At 39.1% G+C, this 20,074-nt stretch overlaps 1 protein-coding gene across 1 annotated transcript in view; it reads right to left on the bottom strand.

Annotated features, from left to right (window-relative positions):
• Nucleotides 1–20,074, bottom strand: part of RTKN2 (rhotekin 2) — a 746,431-nt gene that overhangs the window by 435,988 nt on the left and 290,369 nt on the right. Inside the window, exon 7 of the mRNA XM_044055605.1 lies at nucleotides 7,356–7,450. Within this exon, the coding sequence (XP_043911540.1) occupies nucleotides 7,356–7,450 (95 nt within the window). The remainder of the gene's footprint in view (nucleotides 1–7,355; nucleotides 7,451–20,074) is intronic.

Genomic DNA, 20,074 nt, shown 5'->3' with positions numbered 1-20,074 from the left:
TAGGGCGATAGTTCCCGGGATCAGTGTTGGCTCCCCCTTTGTGGAGTGGGATAAATGTTGCTGTACACCATTCAGTGGGCACAAAGCCTGATGTGAGGCTATGACTGAACATGGTGCTTAGGTGGGGAGCCAGTTCGTTCTGAAGTTTGTGTAAAATGCAGCCTGGGATGCTGCCGGTCCCATGGATGTTGTGTTTTATGTTCAAGGCTCACTAGTATTCAGAAAAAATTGGTAAAATTGGAAGGCAGTCAGCGAGGACTGTTCACAGACAGGGTGTGCCAGAAAACAACTTGGTCACCAGAAGCCCATTAGTGTCCATTTGGGAGGGGGCTGGAGGAAGGGATGTTGAACGATAAGAAAATCAGACAAAATGGATCTATTGTTTTGGCAAGTACTCAATTTTCGTATCCAGATCTATTTTCTGATTAAAATACGGGACAGGTTCCCAAGCTCTTATATCTGGGAAGTATCAAGGAAGGAGGTTCCTGAGAAGGGTGAACCCAAAAGAAGAACAATCTGGTATGTACATCCAGCTTGTAGTGAGACACAGAGGTGTGAAATGTTGACTAAGTTACTGCAACACAAATATCAAACAGATAATCTACTAATAAAGGTTGTTGATATGGCTCTTGCCCTTGTAGAATGAGCCTTCTGTTTAGACTGTAGAGACAAACCTTTTCTTTATTGTAAACAAAAGAAATACACTCTGATAACCATCCGAAGAGAGTAATCTTAGCAACCACTTTACCCAATTTAGGCCTTGCGAAGTCAACAAGCAGTTGAGCAGACTTTCTAAATGGTGTGGTCCTATGAAGCCAGTTGGTGACAGGCGTCCAGCATATGCAACATGTATTCACTTTTATTAGAAAATAGGAAGTTTATAGATTGGTTTAAATTAGCCTCAGGCGCCACCTTAGGAAGGAAAGATGCGTTAGTTCTCAAGAAAATTTTTTTTGTTTTTTGTTTTGTTTTTTTTTTAACAGACTTGCAAGAAAGCCTGCGTCTCTATAAATTGCATAGCTGAACAGCCGCCCAGAAACATAGTCTTCCAAGAGAGAGAATCTTCAAATCAACTGATGATACTGGTTCAAATGGTGATGCCTGTAGCATGATAGTAATACCCTGGGAGATCTTAGATCTCTGATAGGTGGTCACAGGAGAAAAATGCCCTTTAAAAAGGGCTTTGAGATTCATAAGGAAGCTATAAAATTATTTTTCTTAATGTGAAAGCTTGAAATAGTGGCCATTTGCATTCTGATATTGGAATAGCTACAGCTGCTGAGAAAAAGCTCAGACAAAAATTCGAAAATGGAAGCAGAAAATGGATCTAGACCTTTAATACTGTCCGAAAGGAAAACCTCTTCCATTTAGTATAGCAGATCTTCTTAGTGGACTGTTCTTAGGACACAGACAGGATTCTGACAACTGAAGTAGGGAGCCTGGCATCTCTGGCCAGGGATAAAACCGGCGGACCCAAGTGGATAACTTCATGAATTGCTTGTTTGGAGGAGACAGTCCAGGCAGGTGTGTTAACAGGTTTGGATACTGATCCAACATCAACTGTGGATGTACGAGTAGAGGCCATAGGAAAAGAAACCTTATCTGTTGGGGCTAGAAGGGGGTAATGAGGATCACTCTGGCCTTGCATGTTCTTGTTTTCTGAATTAATTTGTTCATTTAGACGAGACCTGGGGAACCACTGTGGACTACAGCATCCCTCAGTGACGGTCCCTACAGAGGTATAAGAGCAAAGTAACTTCTACATTTGTTGTTCAGGTAAGATGCAAAAAGACTGCAGCTAGGTTGGCCCCAGTGACGAAAAATCAAGGTTGTCACTGTTGGATTAAGGGATCACTCATTATGCATTAAGATAGGTCTGATAAATTTGTCCTTTAGCACACTGCAATGAACATAACAGGGACATCCAATCAGAAAATGATAAGACCTCGTTCAATGCCAAACTCATATGGCCTCACGACATAGGGGACAGGCACGTGTGCCTCCCTGTTTGTTGATGTACCAGACTACTGACATGTTATTTGGCTGTATAAATATCACACCCTTGGGGAGAACATCCTGAAATGCCTGTAATGCTTGGAGGTCAGCCCTCATCTCCAAGATATCAATGTAAAGGTTGGCCTCTGTGTGCAAACAAGTACCATGGACAGTCTTCCCTTTGAAATGCACCCACCACCCTAGAAGGGATGCATCCGTGGTCACTACAGCCTTAGGTGTTATCCATATGGAATGAACATCCTTCTGTCACTAAAGGAGATTTTATCCACCAGGAAATGTGTTGTCTGAAGAGTTGAGTGAGATGAATTTTCAATGTGCAGCGGATGAAGTTTTTGTACCCGGTAACCACTGGAAGTACTTGCATGTAAAATCTGGCTAATGGCACCATCGGGATTGTAGAAGCCATTAGGCCTAAAAGGCACAGACGAGTCTTGCCAGAGGAGAAGGATAATGGAGAACATGAGTGGCTATGAGGCGCAGGGAGGGAACCTTAGATTGAGGAAGCTTGACAAACTGTAATCGTGAATCCGGGTGGCATCTTATGAATTCTATTTGTCAGGTAAGGGGTAAAATGACTTTTGGTTAGGTTGACTGATCTCTAGATCTTGCATCAGATGAGCAAAAGGTCCCAAAGGTTCTCTAACCAGTCAATGGATGCAGCAGTTAGGAGCCAATCATCGAGATACGTAAAACATAATCTCCAGCAGGCAAAGATGCACTGCCACCACCCCCATCATCTTGGTAAACACCCTGTAAGCTGTGGTGAGACTGAAAGACAGTGCTCTGCATTGATAATGATTGGCCCACAGCCAGAAACAGAGGAATCTCAATGAATGCTGCTTTAACTTTACATGACTGAATATGCTCCATAGATCTCAAGGATGCATACAATCTTCCTTCCTCAGAAGGGGCAAAATGGACTGAATTGTGGCCATCAGGAATTTTATCTGTTTTACATATTGAAATGATTCTGTTCCAAGATGGGTCTGAGATTCCCTGTTTTTATGAGTACTAAAAAGAACCTCAAGAAGACTCTGGACCCTAACTGGTCTTCAGTAACCAGCTGGATAACTCGTTCCAGAAGCTTGGAAATTTCTGCAGCTGCAAGTTCTCATCGAAAGGGTGGAACATCAGAAACTTTCTTCTTCACAGGAGAAAGGAAAAATGGAATGGAATAACCTCTTGAAATTATGTTTAGCATCCAAGAATTCATGGTTATGTTTTGCCAGGTACCGAGACAAACTAGTGACCCCCCCCCCCCCCGACTGCCTCCAGAGTGAGGCAATTGGGCAACTCTTCATGGGTGCTGAAAAGGCGTTTTAGTAAAAGAACTGCAAAAGTCCTGGTTATGCAGTACACCTCTGCCTCTAGGGTGACATCCATTGTAGTTGCTGCCTCCTCTGCTACAAGAAGGTCTATTCACTAGGACTTCTGCAACAAGACCTCCGATTTACAGAAAGACATTTTCTTTACAGCCTACTGATTCCTGGAGCAGGTTCTCTGAGGGGTGGAAAAATGGATTCCCAAGGCAGACAGATTCTTAACATCTTGCTGCCTCCTAGTTAGAATGTATTTTACTTTTGGCCCAAATAAAGTAGAGCCATTGAAGGGGACACTGACGAAGGAAGTCAAAGTTTTCTGCAAAATCATGGTGATTTCAGTGCCTGCTGTTCTAGTCATGCCATCAGCTGCATTAGAAAGCAGTCACATGGCTACACTGGAAGCAGACTGAAGGGTAGAAAGCTGAGGATCCATGGTACTCTGAATATCCCCAGGCAGGTTACTCAAGAGAGACCTGTAAAGCTCCTTAGTCAAGTCTCTCTGAAACCTCTAACAAATTCACCCAGGAAAGATGGAAAACAGCAATCCACAGCTTCGATGCCTAAAGTTTAATGGGAATAACACAAACGCCTTCTGCTTACGTAAACTAGGTAATTCAGGTCTCTAACGTAAACTAGGTAATTCAGGTCTCTAAGTGCAAAAGTCACTTAAGTGTATGTCCATTTCTCAAAATGATCCATCTTCCCAGACCCCCAATTAGAGGGATGGACTGAGGAAGTTTCCTCTGATAGCTGCTTTTTAGGGGCTGCTGCCACCACCACTGCATTCACCTGAGGACCTTTGCTCCACTGCTTTCTCACGTTTGGTGCTGCCATATTCTTATCTTTTTTTGAGAATGGGTCCCACCTCGTCAGGGTCCTTTCATGATCAGTCTAGAACCATGAAATCAATGAGCGGGTCAACAGGTGGTACCACCCAGTATGATGTTAAGCCAGAATCAAAGTTTTCCAAAAACACAGACTCATCTGGTGAAGTGTTATCTGTGGACCATTCTTCCTCTCTCTGCTTAATCAATTAAAGGATCTCACCAAAGCAGACGTCTTTTGAGGGGGATATAGGGGAGCCTTCACTGAAAGACTCTGGAGAAAGGTTTATGCTCTTCAGCTTGCACACATTTCTTATGAGACAGTTCTGGTGGGAGATTGGATGTTTCCAAACCAGACTAAGTTAACGCAGCACCTAGCCAGAGATGCCTGTGGGACAGACTGTCCCTGTCTGACAGATGGATGGGAAGTTGAAGCAGATTTCACCTGGGATTCAGAGTAAACTGAGCTGGATGGATGAGCACTCTCTCATGGCATCAACAGGACTCTCTCAAAAGTCTTTCAAGGACACCTTTGGCTCTGTAGGTCTCCACCTATCCTCAGACAGAAAAGAAACCTCAGAACCAATGAGTCTCAACCAAGAAGCTGATCCTGGTTCCAAGCTATCAAGTGCCGAGGCACCAAGGGGAAGGGAAGACTCTGATAACTTAAGTACAGAGTCTCTTCCGGATCGGAGCATATTGGATTTAAAAGAGGAAAGGAAGCCAGAGTTGAAATAACTTGGAATGTTGGCTCCAGCAAAGGTTCTCGGAGATCAGATGCAAATTATTGAGGTCCAAAGGACAGACTGGGACCAAAGAAGGAAAAGCAGGTGTAGTTGGCCCAAGACTCCACACATTTCCAGAATATGGTACTGGGAGAACACAGAGCTCGATCTGCATTCTAAGAAACTTCCTCACCATCCTGTTAACAACTTGCTCGATCAGGTTTCTAGATGACTGAGTAGAAGCCGCCACCAAAGGTGGTCTGTAATACCTCCACTCCTGGAGGATGGGTGAATGTAGTAACAGGACCAAGGTGGCGGCAGATGGATACGGGAGACATTCAGCTCCCTGACCATCGAGGAACCTTGGGATCAGACTCTGAGAATGTTAGATCTGGGGAGTGCTTCCTTTATCTTTCCTTTGTCTTTCTTCTCATTTCTTTTTTTTCTCTTGTTCCTTGTCCTTCTGTTAGTCTTTTGGCATCTTGTCCTTCTTTGCTGTGGAAGTAGATGGTATTGCAGACCCTCTCTGGGGAGGAAGAAGTCCCTTGACAATGAGTTTCTGAGTCCTGGTCTAGAGAGCCCTAGCACTAAATGAAGCACAAAACTGACACAGAGTGCCAAGATGGGGAATGTCCAAACAACAGACACAAAGTGAATGTGGATCCATGGGGGAGCTTGTTTCTACATTCAGTACACTTTTAAAAATCTATTATTTACTATCACTGAAAACTAAACACAAAAACTAACACACTTTGTAAGAGAATATTACAATAACACACTATCCTAAACTTATGAAACACTATGTCGTGGTCTATATTACCATATCGACAGGGCTGTTCATCGAATGCCCTTATGTCAACACATGTACACCGAAATACCTAAATGTCATATGGCCACAAAAGCAATTTTTTCCCCAGGGAAGAAAAAAAAAATCGCTGGGCCAACAAAAAAACAAAACAAACTGACAGACACAATGAAGTGGGGGGCTTTGCCCCCAACACCCCCTCCCTACTTAAATATACCAACTCTGAGATCGCACTACAGTGGAAGAAATGGCAAATTCCCAACAACAGCCCAACAATTCTTTTCCCTGGGGGGGGATCGTTTTTGTGGCGGTTTGACATTTCAGTATTTCGGTGTACATGTGTCGACGCAAGGGCGTTCAATAAACAGCCCTGTCAACATGGTAATATAGACCCTATATCGATACTATAAAGTACTATAAAAGTGAAAAACAACACACAATTATCCGTACTACCATAATATCTAATAGACTAAGTATTTACCTGACCTTAAATCTAATTTTTAATGCTAACATAACTATATACCCAATAAAACTGGAGAGGAAAAAAAAATTGCTCAGTAGAGGGAGGTGTGAACTATTATAAATAATATCACAAAAAAGGATACAGCAGTGGCGAGCCATTGTAAACATGTCCAGATTCTTCAGGTGGCAGAAGAGATCGGAGGTATTGAGCTGGAAGTTTAGGGAATTATGGGTAGGAGGAGTCACAGCTCTGGAAATGAGAAGCTTCACAGGAGCTGTGGCAAAGTCGGATCCATTCGGATCTGACAACTCATAGATGAATCAGTTGAAAATAGACAACACTGGATCATGTGTTTTTCTGACTGAAATATTATTTTGCAGACATTTAACAAACTGAACATATACAAAACATTCATTTAGTCATTTTTTGATAACCATAACCAGCTGTTGCAGTGTCTAAAAGGAAAAGTGCAGAAGGCAGACAGGATGCAAGTCCACTGCACGCACACACACACACACACACACACACACACACAGGCGTACAAAGAATGCATACACTTATGGGTAAATTTGAAAAATCACTAAATACACCTACTGAATGCCTTTGGGATAGATGTGGGAGGAAACCAGAAATCCTGGCAAAAACCCGCACATAGAAAGGGTATCTATACTCTACACAGACACCCTTGCTGGAACTGGAGAAGGAAATACTGTTGAAGTAACAATGGTAGCTATACACCACTATGACGCGCTTTCTAAAAATCCAAATTGTAAAAAAGATTATTAATCACTTTCACTGCTTTTGTTTCCTGCATTGAAATATATACAATGCTAATTTTGAAAAACAAATACCACATCATAAAAATGAAATTTCAAATATTTATATTAAATAGCCTACAAGCTATAAAATAAGCATCAGGTATCTATCATTCTTGAAATATTTGGCATTAAAATAAATCTGCCACTATCTATAATTTTTCAGTTACTAATATTTTGTAGATGTGCTGCTTTTCCTTCAAAAGTTAGCCATTGTGTATATTCCAACTACTGTGTAAATTGTTTTGGGAAACTTTGCATAAAACTTGCCCTTGAAATCACTAAGGCATTAAATCAATTGAATAAAACTTCATCTTTAAGAAAAACAAACTTCATTCACCACTAGTTGATGTGACAATCTATAAAATTCAAACGGTATACTTACCATTTCCCAGAATGTTAAGAGAATGTGTTCGAAAGCCACTTTCAACAGACTCCAGTGATAGTGTTGTGTGTGCAAGGAGGTGATATTTAGAAGCACTGATGAGAGGAAGAAACAAGGAATTATACAAAGTGTGCTTTCAAATTAAATTTTAAAGAATAAAAAATAAATAGCACAATTGACTGCAAAGCTTAATACTGTGCTAATTGCCAAGACTGCATTCAACAATTGCAAGTTCTTTCATAAAGTCACAGATTAAGAAAGTGATTGAATTTTCAATGCATACTACTGTTTGCTGTATGCCAAAAATACATGATTCACAATTTAAATCAATTATAATGCACTGGAAGAGCAGCATTCTTGAAAGAAAATATGCTACTATATAAACATATGAACAAATTCTTAATTAAGCTTGCTTAACTTCTCCTTATGATGTACAGATATATATTTATTAGCAAGCAATGCCCCTACTCAAACCATAAAATTATGAATGAAGGTTTTAATAATTAGCTACAACATCCTCTTTTTCGCTCCTATATCAAATATTAGTGTTGACTATTAGCACCACACTCCAGCCAGATAGATTATACTGAACTGCTGTATCCCCTAAAATAGTTTGCACAGCTTTACACATCCACTCTAACCCTGAGTGACAAAGAATACACAGCGAGCTGAAGCGGACAGCCTCAGACTATCATCATTGGGCTGGCTGTAAAATTACCAGCTACAATTAACCAAGTGCTTAGTAAATAAATCTGCAGCATCGTGGGGAACTTCAAAATCATCCACTATTGTAATGCATCTAATGGATGATCCGACCTATTTAATCTTCCCCTGCATATATTACTGAAAAATAGTTTTACTTAAAAACCAGAGCAGTTTCATTAAAAATAAATTGGAGGAATATTAGTGGTCAAGTGGTTAAGGTGATGGACTACACTCAAAAAGTTTTGTTACTGTTCTGATTCTTCTAAATAATATGTTGGCTGCTTAATTAGCATACAGAATTTTAAACATTTTCACATAAGCTCTGATGTTATAACCATTATTTGGTTTCTTGCCTGTCAATCGACTATTTATGCCTGGACTGATTATTAAAGAAGACTTACAATGGACTGGTCTTGCTGCTATGCATCTCGGGGTATTACACTTCAATATAATAATCTCATATATAAAAGAAGGTCTTGACTACAAATTATGCAAGTATCACTTTCCTGTACTTCCCATCATCATTAACGTTTACTGGCAATCTTTCCACCACCCCCTTTAAACAACCAGTTCCTCATTTCTTGTGCCATCAATAACCACTTTCATTCTATTTGTGTACATGGTGTTTTCCTGCAAACAAGAAGCACAAAAAGGCTGCCAAAAAAACAATACTCCAAAAAAGTAGCAAGCAGGCAAAGAGAGTCCACAGTAGGAAAGCCAACGTCACTATAAGGTACTCGATGCTGTAAAATATACTCCAAAAGCAAAACTGCACAATAGAGAAACAGAATTTATCATATTTGTGTTTTTCAGAGTCAATGGTGAACATTAAGTCAGAAGTAACAGTTTCATTTAGTTTAAAAATATCCTGTTGTAAAGTTTTAATTTCAATATCATTTCTTTTAATAATAGCTCTGACAATGCCAAATCCACACTCATATTTTAACCAATTCGGAGTGAAAATCACTCCCACTAACAACATTATTTGGGTATTTATGTACCCGCAAAACCTTAGGTACAATCTGCTTTTTAAGGTTTTCCTGCAAACTACTGCTTCTTCTCAGATTAGAAGCTATTCGGGTCTCAACTTCTCTGTGCAAAAGTTCTAGACAAACCAAGAAATTGAGGGGCCCAAAAATAGACATTTTAAATATTGTTCTTATAAACCTAGAAATTTGATAAAATTGCTCTTATAAACCTACAATTTCATAAAATAGTGGGTTTTGCATGCATTTGTATGAAGGATATGAAGTCTGAAACTCAAATGACTTAGTGACTTCAATCCTCAATGATGCGAGAGGAAGCCATAAATTCAATGTAGTTTGTCCAAAAAATTTGAGGCAAAAATCTGGACATTCTATGAAAATCTAGACAGTTGAGTGGTATGTAGCTGTTGCACTCCTAGGCATTTTTGGTACCAAACACATTATAGCTTACTATTAGTTCTTCTAATCCTGTGTTAAGGATTCAGAGATGTTTTAACACCCTCATCAATTCTTCCATGAAAATCATTCCATGTATCATGCTGTCCATTACCAAGCTAGTGAAAAATATTTGGTGACCTGTATCACATACCACAGCCTAAACAAAAACAAGTACTGCCTAAGATGGAGTGAACAAAAATCAGTGTCCCCCAACTGAAGCAAGTAAATATTTTTAGAAAGAAAACTATTGTAGAGCTAAATCACCTTACAGATGCATCTCCTTGTGCACAGGAATACAATGCAACTTCCGTTGTTAAACTTCCATATTCTTGCTGCTAGAAACAAACACAGCAAATACTTGAGAATGCAAACAGAAGGGTTTTTCCATAAAGAAGAAAAAAAACATCTCAGCACCAATACTTGCAGGCATCAAATCACATGCCATCCCCATAACCTCTCCTTTATCGCAGATCAGTTTCATAGCCACAGATCTCACCCCCCCAAAAAAAATCAATCGATGACTACATATAATGAAAACATTTCATTAACATTTATGTCATAAATGTTCTTTGCTACAGTTATTCTCCTTAGTACACAAACATGAAACAACAGAACTACAAACAAACCCTGAAGAAATCAGAAGGAAGTAAGAACTACACCTCAGAATGTGCAGATACCATGAAAACTCAGTATAACAGTTCTAATTTCATTAAAATTAACAAAGTTAAATGAATGACCAATAGAGAGAACGATGACTACCCCAGACTACATAAGGGCTACCAAAATTAACTTTGCCACATCCATTCTGGCCATTTATACTCCATTTTTCTTTGCATGGGAGTTAAATCCTTTTTGTGGCAAACAAATGTATCCCCCTGGCTGTCTCCACATTTTTGTTTAGGTTCTGGAAGCCAATAGAATACAGCCTCTAGTTGTGACACTTTGGGAACATTTAGCTGATTTACTACAGTCGTTAGATAAGAAGGAATGGATGATTCTTAAAAGTGAAGACGTTATTTCCCACACTGTTACTGAAAATTTCCATAAATGGTTTCACCTTGGTTGCTTACATAAATAACGGGGGTCATAGGATCAGAGGAGATTACTAGCATAATGACCCTGGGGCCCTTACAAGCCTAGCCAAGAGTTTATTCCCAAAAAAGAAACCTCAATCAGTGCCCGTCTCCCCTGTCAAGGAGGGACACAGGTGGAACCCACTAAGCCAAATGTGTGGTTTCCCATCCACTCATCAAGGTTGTGCTTGAAGAGGGTCAGACAGTTCGAATGAGACAGACTGACGGTCTGATCTCACCAGTTAAGAACTTACTATGGGGGTGGTGCAACAGTCTCCCATATTGGTAAGAATCAAGTCTAGAATGCTATCCCCCCCCCCATGTGGGGGATGAGACAAGCTGGTCTACTGCATTAGAATTGATGAAGTCAAGGAATCATTGGGTGAGTGCATTAGAGCATGAATAGTTCACCCAGTTTATGGTGGGGTAGTTGAAGTCACCAAGGATCAGGGTGTTAGGGGGTACCTTGATGGAGTCAAGTAGGTCCAGGTAGGAGGAGTGGGTGTCCTGAGTCATGGAGGCTGGGGGTCTATAGCTGGCTATAACTTGGATGGGTGTCTTGCCAATTATTACTTGCATCCAGAGAAGTTCTAGTGCATCATGCTGGCAAAACCAGTCTGGAAGTGTGCTAATGAAAATAGAAACTCCACAACCCCTAGTCTTCCCGACCTCATTTTGGGGTCGGAATGTGTGGAATGAGGTATAACCTGTTAAGGCAGCGGTGGTCTCCACAGCCTTGAACTAACTTTCTGTGACTGCATCGATTTGGCATCATCCAGTGCTAGTAGAGCTTCCAGTGAGTGCATTTTCAGGTTAAGGCCCATAACATTAAGCAGCATTGCCTTCAATTTGCTTTTTTACAGATCCTTTATGCTGAAAACAGGAGTGCTGTTCATAATTCACTTTCAGGCTTACTGATTGCCAGGTTGTTTTGGAAATCCATAGGGTAGGATAAGCGATAGAATTTCCTTCGGGTCTATTTGCTTTCTGATCATTGAAATCTTCCAGGTTCCTTGTACCAGGAAAAGGTGGTGTGGGTATCCTAAGCCAGATCTGACAACAGCAGTTAGTTTGCTTGCTGTCTAGAACAACAAAGCCTATCACCAGATTCCTTAGTACCTGCTGGGACCACCAGTTTCCACTGAATTCCTCCTTGACAGAGTGGCTAAAAAACAGGGATTTGCACAGGGGATGCCAATATTGCTCTCAAAGGCATTTCAAGCATCACTGGTATCTTGTGTGTATCCTGGCCAAGGCATTAGGAGGAAAGAAACGGACACACAAGTGCAGATTTCTCAGAAATATCTCTGATGATACTGTCTTTTTGTGACTGAGCCCCCAAAACAGCTGTTGTGTAAGACTTTGGCCAGCTGTAGAAACCGCTTTTATTGTACAGCTTCCAGTGTTTTTTCTTTTTTTTTCCTGGTAAATGGGTGAGTGAGTATATTCAGAAAAAATCCTAGGTTTAAGAGGCAATGAATAATGCATCCTATGTCTCTCGTTTTGCTCCTGCAGATGTCCGGATGACACCATCAGCCAGACAAAGATAAAGGTAAATGGGTTTGTGAAAGGCAGATCATGTCTGCTCAATCTGATAGACTTCTTCAAAGCTGTCACCAGAGCGGTGGATGAAGGCAAGGCTGTTCACACAGCCTACCTCGACCTAGCCAAAGCCTTTGACACCGTCCCACACTCTGGAATCATTGATAGGCTTACTGATCTGGGCATTAACCCGTACATCACTAGATGGGTTGCCAACCGGCTCACTGACAGAATCCATACTGTGAAAGTAGCAGACTCCAAATCTGACTACCGGGCAGTTACAAGTGGAGTCCCACAAGGATCGGTTCTGGGTCCTCTCCTGTTTGGTATCTACTTCTCTGAAGTTCAAGCCAACACCAAGTGACTCTGGTTAACCAAATTCGTGGATGACTGCAAACTGGGGGCTATTACTGATTCTCAAGCTGATGTGGACATCCTACAAAAAGGCTTAATGGAAACGAGTGGTGCCAAAACTATGGCCTTAGGCTCAATGCCAAAAAATGCTTAGTCATTCCCTTCGGGAAAAACACAGTGCGCACAAACTACTATATCAAAGGGAACCCACTTAACTCTGAAGGTGTTATAAGGGATCTAGGGACACAGGTAGATGGGAACCTCTCCGACAACCACTTCACCACTGTAGTTAAGAAGTCCTTCTACGTAGCACATCTCATCACAAAAGGTTTCTCATCCAGGAAAAAAGTCATTATCTCTCTCTACTCGTCCCTAATCAGACCCATTATAGAGTACAATGCCCCATTTGGCATGTACCTCACTAGACACCTCCAACAGCTGGAAAGGCCACAGAAGTTCCTCACTAAGAGGATCTTAGGACTCAAACACATGCTTTATGCAGACAGACTTAAAAAACTTAAAGTACACTCAGTCTCATATCGCCTACTTAAGAAGCGATCTCTGCTCGACATACAGAGCCATGTCTGACCCAGTTTTGCTAGACATGCTTCATCTGAAAAAATCCCAATCCCTCCGTGCTACTCACTCCAAAGACCTCAACCTTATCACCTTAAACAGAACCTGCTGGATGGATAGGTTCTTAGCCCAGACACTTCCTATACTATGGAATAAACTCCCCATTCACTTCAAGCAGAGCACCTCACTAGCCCTCTTCAAGAAAAATCTTGAGGAGTGGATGGGAAATAGGAAATTCACTCTGGGGATCACTTCAATTGCATTGCTAGATAGGGGCACAGGGAATTAACGTCTGGTAAGCTAGATGACTGGGAACACTATTGGGCTAGGCTTGCATTGGCTCCAGGGCCGTTAGCCCAGTATTTACCTATGAACCTAAATGTAGACTCCCTTGGTATACAAGATGGCCACAAGTTGGTGTTAACCATTAAATAAAGACTCTGGGCACACTGCACAAACTAACGGGCGGGCAAGCAAGTCTACTGAAATACAATGTCTTGTTATGAACCTCAGAATTTGTTTATGCACGTATGCATTCTTTAAAGCTATGGTCAAAAAAGGCTTGTGAAGAAAGTGGAAGGAGCAGTGTTTGGATGGTAAGCACACTGAACTCAGGAACCTCAGGAAATCTGTTTGGCCTGGAAAGCCGTAGAACAGGCCTCCAAACTCATATCTCTATTTGGGACCAGAAAAAGCCTACAATTATACCCCTTTGTTTTTGCAGGGGGCCACTCTGTGGCTCTTATCTGAAGGTACTTGAGTTAAGACAGGTTTTATTTCCTTCTTTTCTCAAGGAATGGGGGACATTTCCCGAAGAGAAGAAAGACTTTGCATTCTATTTTGTATTAAGAAGAAATTATTTACCTTGCCATTTTGCACAGTTATTGTACACGTTAAAACCATAATCTACATTCCAATTGGTCTTTGGCCCATATGTAGCAATCGCAGAACTAAGAAAAATGATTCCATTTGAACCAGTAACGTCGACTCTTAAGAGTGCGGGCAGGGTGTCCAATACTGCTCACTGGTACCTTTGGGGGAGGGGTCCCTATCCCCACTACTTTGTTGTGTGCCTTAGCCTCTGACACTTCTCCATGCCTGCTTCTTTTCAAGGGCTCTGTTAAAATTCTGCTGCCTTTGACTGTGATTATAGAAAGGATATAATTTGGCAGGAAAGTTCCTAGCCTGTTAGGGGATTCGCAAAAGAAATAAACAATTTAACAGACCATAGTCTTGTGCTCCCCTTCTAGTTTTTTTAGAAATTTCTTGTGAAGGTAATCAAAGGCAAGTTCTAGTCAGAGAGGGAGGCCTTTAGCAACTGTCCTTTATTACTTAGCAAAGAGGGAATCCTGAACCACACATACGTTTTTTGTTTCTATGATTATCATTGTACAGCAAAGGGAGAAAAGTATTGCTGGAATTGAATTCATCCTCAAGTCTTGGCGAGTACCTTCATGAGGTGGACCCTATTTTTCACATAAACTCACCAAGATGACACCGATAGATAGACTGTATTTTATATAGCATACATCATGGACAGACGTAGGCTAAAAAAAATAAAATAAAGACCGCTGAGTGCACAAAAGTCCCAGGATAAAAAACTGCCCAATTCTAGTAAGCGCACTGGTACCAGGAATGGAAACAAATTACAGTGTAGAATCCTCAAGACATGGAAATATTCCTACAATGGGGCTAGGCCAGGCCCAGGAGGAGGATGGCCACCCTGTTCTAGAAGAAAGTAGCAGTCCACAAAACTCACAAAAACCAATAGGCCAAAAAAAAAAAAAAAGAGTCAGAGACGATAGAGTGGACTATTAAGGACAAGAACAAAATTATTGTTACTTTTATGCAAATAGCCTAGAACTTCCAGACAAAGACGCACGAAAAGAGTAATAGAGAAACTGGAGGAAAGAAAATACTTCCACAAGAAAACTGTCAGAAGCCTCAAATAAAAAAAAAATGTGTGTCCATTAATATAACAGATCCAAGAAAAACACTGTGTAGACCAAGAAACCTTGTGCCGTTTGGAAAAATTGACGGAGGAAGTGCAAAAATTTAAAGAACAAAATTTAGAGACGTTTGATGGGTATAAAAAAAGAAATATGGACATGGGAAAGAAAGAAATCTGATATGGTGCTATATTTATGCAAAGGAGAAAGCCAAAATAATCAATACAAAAAAGGCAGCCCCAAAGATATTTGAAGAGAAATATAGGCAAAGGCATCCTGATAAAACATTTTACAATAAAAAAAAAGATCACAAAGAGGGAATGTAGAACAGATTAGCCAAGTAGAACTTAAAAGCTGAAGTTATGGAATATTTGCGAAGTAAAGGATTCGGTGCAGAAAGTCTAACACAGGTCATATCACAGCATGATGAAATAACTAGTCCCTAAAATAAGGAGAAACAAGAGGCGTAGGCAACATCTGAAGAAGAAATATAGACATGGGAAAGAAAGATTTAATATAGTGCAATACTTATGCAAATGAGAAAGCAAAACAAATCAATGCAAAAAGAGCAGCACCAAAGAAAAATACAGGCAAAGGCATCTAGATATGGAAAATTTCACAATACAAAAAATAAGAAATCAAACAGGAAAAGTAGAAAAAAGGATTAGTAATTGAAAAGTTAAAGAAATAGAAACTGAGGTTATGGATTACCTGCAAAATGAAGGATTTATTATAGAAAATGTAACTCTGATAACACAACAGGATAGAGCAATGGACACCCAAATTAAGGAGAAAACAGTGGAGCAGGAAGCATCTAATCAGTTGACATATGAAGATAATTTGGAGCCTACCACAGGAAACCAGAACTAAGGTTCGGTTGGAGCTATACAGCAAGGGAAAGAAAAGGAAACTGTGGTAACTCAATGTCGGGGAGTGATAGACCAGTGATTTCCCATATGAAAAAGCAATACATGACACAGGGTGAAACTAAAGAGAACATGGAAAAGGAAGAAGTTCTGAAATTTCTACAGAACGCCTAAAGGAAAGTGAGAACAAAGAATGTACCCTCAGTTCAGAAGAAAATCATCTAAGAGAAGAGTTGGATAGACACATTAAGATCAATGAAAGAAATAGACTGCAGAAGGTCAATAAAACCCAAAAACATTAGAAGTTTGATAGGACAAATGAACAGAGTAATCAGGATTGCCCATAGTGATGCATGCAACAGAAGTAAACAGGATACATCACTGTGCAGCTAAGTTAACAGATAAAAGTCCCACCACAAGAACACAGGATAGGAAGGGAAAGAACATGGAGAAATCAAATGCCATCACGGAAGTATTGAATAAAGAACACTATAAAGCAATTAAGACAAGAAGTGTCACTGTTAGAAGAGTACAGAAGAGGGAACAGATCAACAAAAATACTCAAAGATAAAATGTGATAAAATCAATATGCAGTATTACAGTAGGACAGGATGTATCATGCACTATTGCAAAATCTAAACTAAAAATATCAGCACAGGCAGAAAAACTTAGAAGGCACACACATAAATATAAAGGAAAAGTACAAGATAAGCAATTTATTGATGACCCAAAAATTTTTTTAGAGAGAATTGGGAAACAAAGTAAAAGGAATTGAAAGACCATCAAAAAAAATGAAAAGGATACATTTTGGAGAAATGTATGAAGATTCTGTGGAACATAAAGATGCTAAATGTATAGAAGTAGTAAAAGAAAAAAAAAGTTTGACTGTACAGGATATGAAAGAGCTATACCAATACGCTATCCGGTCTTGAGATGCCTGTAGCCCTCACAACTGGTACCAAGAAAGATAAGAACTGAAATTTCACTAAAGTTGCTGTATAAAACTTATTTTAATAAAATAATAAAAGCACATGAACAGCACAATTTAAACACATGAACCGCACAAATTGAATTCAGTTAAGCGCTTTCACCCGCTGTATTACGGGCTTCCTCAGAACTGAATGTAATAATAAAAACGGTAACAATTTAAAAACTTTTTGGCGCCAATAACTGGGCTACAATTTAAAGTAACAGACATATACCTAATAATGTAACAGTAACCAATATCCTAATATGTCGCACTCTACCTAGATGAATAAATTAAAAATATAATTCTCTTTGCGATAATCATCTATAAATATTAAGCAGTGGTTTAATAGAAAAAAAATAGTTTAATCCCGGAAACGTTGAAGCATCAGTTAACAACTGCCACCACATTTCTTTGTATAACAAAGTTGTTTTTAAATCTCCACCCTGGGATTAATCTTAACACTGTCAATTATAGCAAATTTAAATATATAACTAACACCAAATCTTTGAATATGCCTATACAAGGCATTTTTCTCATTCTTCTTCTTTATGCAATATAGTCATAGATCTGCTTATTGAACTGCCTTTCTGTCTTTCCTATGTAAAAGGCGATATATATATATATATATATATATATATATATATATACAGCAATTAGCGATGTATATTATGCCTTTGGATTTGCAGTTCCCTTGCTTAAATTTTATATCAGTCTTATTAACATTATTTAATTTTATACCTTCACCTTAGATAGATAATCGACCCGCCATTTCGCCCCATAGTATCCGGCAGTCGGTCCAAAACCTTCCCCTTGGCAGTTGCAGTAGATGTCTCTTTGAAACATATATATAACAAAATTCCACATCTTGTGAAAGATTCATGGGAATTTTTGAAAAACTTTCCCATCAATTTATATAAGGAAGACATCAGATTTGTCACCATTGATGTTATCGACTTATTTTCTTGTATACCGAAAACTGAGGATTTAAATGCATTTGCTGACAGCATCAATAAGAATGCTGAAATTAAATGGGATAAAGCATGCCTTCTCATAGATATGAGTATAGTCCTTGAACATAATTATATTTTTTATGAAGGGGAGTACTTCAAGCAGACCAGGGGTGTAGCAATGGGCTTGTGCCCCCATTTTTGCAAACCTGGTAATGCTGGAATGGGAAGAATCCATAATATTCCAGAGTGTATATATGAAATACATCAAGTACTATTCAAGGTTTTTGGATGATATCTACAGTTTATGGGAAGGTACCTTGAAAAATCTCCAGGAATTCTTAACATATATAAATTCTAGTAGTAATTATTTAAAATTTACTTCGAAAAACAGTAAGGATGGTTTGGCTTATTTAGACACCTGGATTTACAAAGATGGGAAAAACTTTCAGTCGAGAATATACAGGAAAGGTACATTTTCAAACAACTACCTTGAATATTCTAGCAACCACCCCAAAAAATTGTTAATGAATATATTTAGGGGGCAACTAATCAGAGCCATAAGGATGACTTCTTTGTATAGTGATATGGTGGAAGAAACAGAATTTACCACATCACTATTTCTTGAAAGAGGTTATGATGCTCGAATGATGTTTAAAGTAAAAAAGCAGGTGGAAAAGGAGTGGGAAGTAAATATGTCCCATTATTAGGTTTAAATGAAAATAAAGAATATGGAGTTGATTGTTCTAACAAACAGGTAGTGAGATCTATAAATTTTAGTAGAGCTTGTGTCATACAATATGGACCTTATTCATTTAAAATTAAAGATATTATTACGTCGAATTGGGAAATAATTTTGGCTGATGAAGAGGTTAGGAAGATTGTGGGATGTTACCCTTTATTTGTAAACAAAATGGGGCCAAATATCAAAAAATACTTGGAAAGAAGTCCATTAGGTCCAAATCTTATCAGTAGACACACTAAGAAGTGTGGCATGTGTAATTTATGCCACACCATTAATGAAGGTGAAGGTATAAAATTAAATATTAATAAGACTGACATAAAATTTAAGCAAGGGAACTGCAAATCCAAAGGCATAATATACATCGCTAATTGCTGCATATATGTATATATATATATATATATATATATATATATATATATATATATATATGGCCTTTTACATAGGAAAGGCAGAAAGGCAGTTCAATAAGTGAATCTATGACCACTTATATTGCATAAAGAAGAAGGATGAGAAAAATGCCTTGTATAGGCATATTCAAAGATTTGGCGTTAGTCATATATTTAAATTTGCTATAATTGACAGTGTTAAGATCAATCCCAGGGGTGGAGATTTCAAAACAACTTTGTTATATAAAGAAATGTGGTGGCAGTTGTTAACTGATGCTTCAACGTTTCCGGGATTAAACGATTTTGTTTCTATTAAACCACTGCTTAATATTTATAGATGATTATCACAAAGAGAATTATGTTTTTAATTTATTCATCTAGGTAGAGTGCGACACATTAGGATATTGGTTACTGTTATATTATTAGGTATGGGTCTGTTACTTTAAATTGTAGCCCAGTTATTGGCGCCAAAAAGTTTTTAAATTGTTACCGTTTTTATGATTACATTCAGTTCTGAGGAAGCCCGTAATACAGCGGATGAAAGCACTTAATTGAATTCAATTTGTGCGGTTCATGTGTTAAATTGTGCTGTTCATGTGCTTTTGTTATTTTATTAAAAGAAGTTTTATACAGCAACTTTCGTGAAATTTAAGTTCTTATCTTTCTTGGTACCAGTTGTGAGGACTACAGGCATCTCAAGACCGGATAATGTATTGGTATAGCCCTTTCATTCATTTGGTTCAGTTGTCTTGGCTACACCAAACCGTTGGTTTTTTACAATGTACAGGATATGAAATGGACAAAGTAACAGCAAGAGAGATTGAAGCAAAGTTAAGAAAAGCCTCTAATTGGAAAATCCCAGGCCCAGATGCATTACCTAACTTCTGGCTAAAATTGTTAACATCTTTGCATGAAGATTTATTCAGGAGTAAGAAAGAATAGTTGTGTAAAATCTTACCATAACCATAGATGTCCTGAACTTCAATGTTGCTGTATTCTGTACTCTTGGGTTTCCTCCTCTTGCTACCCGAACATCTGGCCACTCTTCAAAAGTTTGCAGTCACTGGAAAGTGTGTGAGGACGTCAAACATGGCTAGACAAATGTGGGTAATAAAAGTGACATTTGCACGCACCATCCCTCACAACTGAGCACTGCAGTCGAACCCCAGTCCCAGGACCACC

Source organism: Protopterus annectens, chromosome 14.part0 (genome assembly GCF_019279795.1).
Source record: "Protopterus annectens isolate FY-2018-M chromosome 14.part0, PAN1.0, whole genome shotgun sequence".
Taxonomy (NCBI): Eukaryota; Metazoa; Chordata; order Ceratodontiformes; family Protopteridae; genus Protopterus; species Protopterus annectens.
Note: the sequence above shows the minus strand (reverse complement) of the source record. Positions and strands in the feature narration are given on the sequence as shown.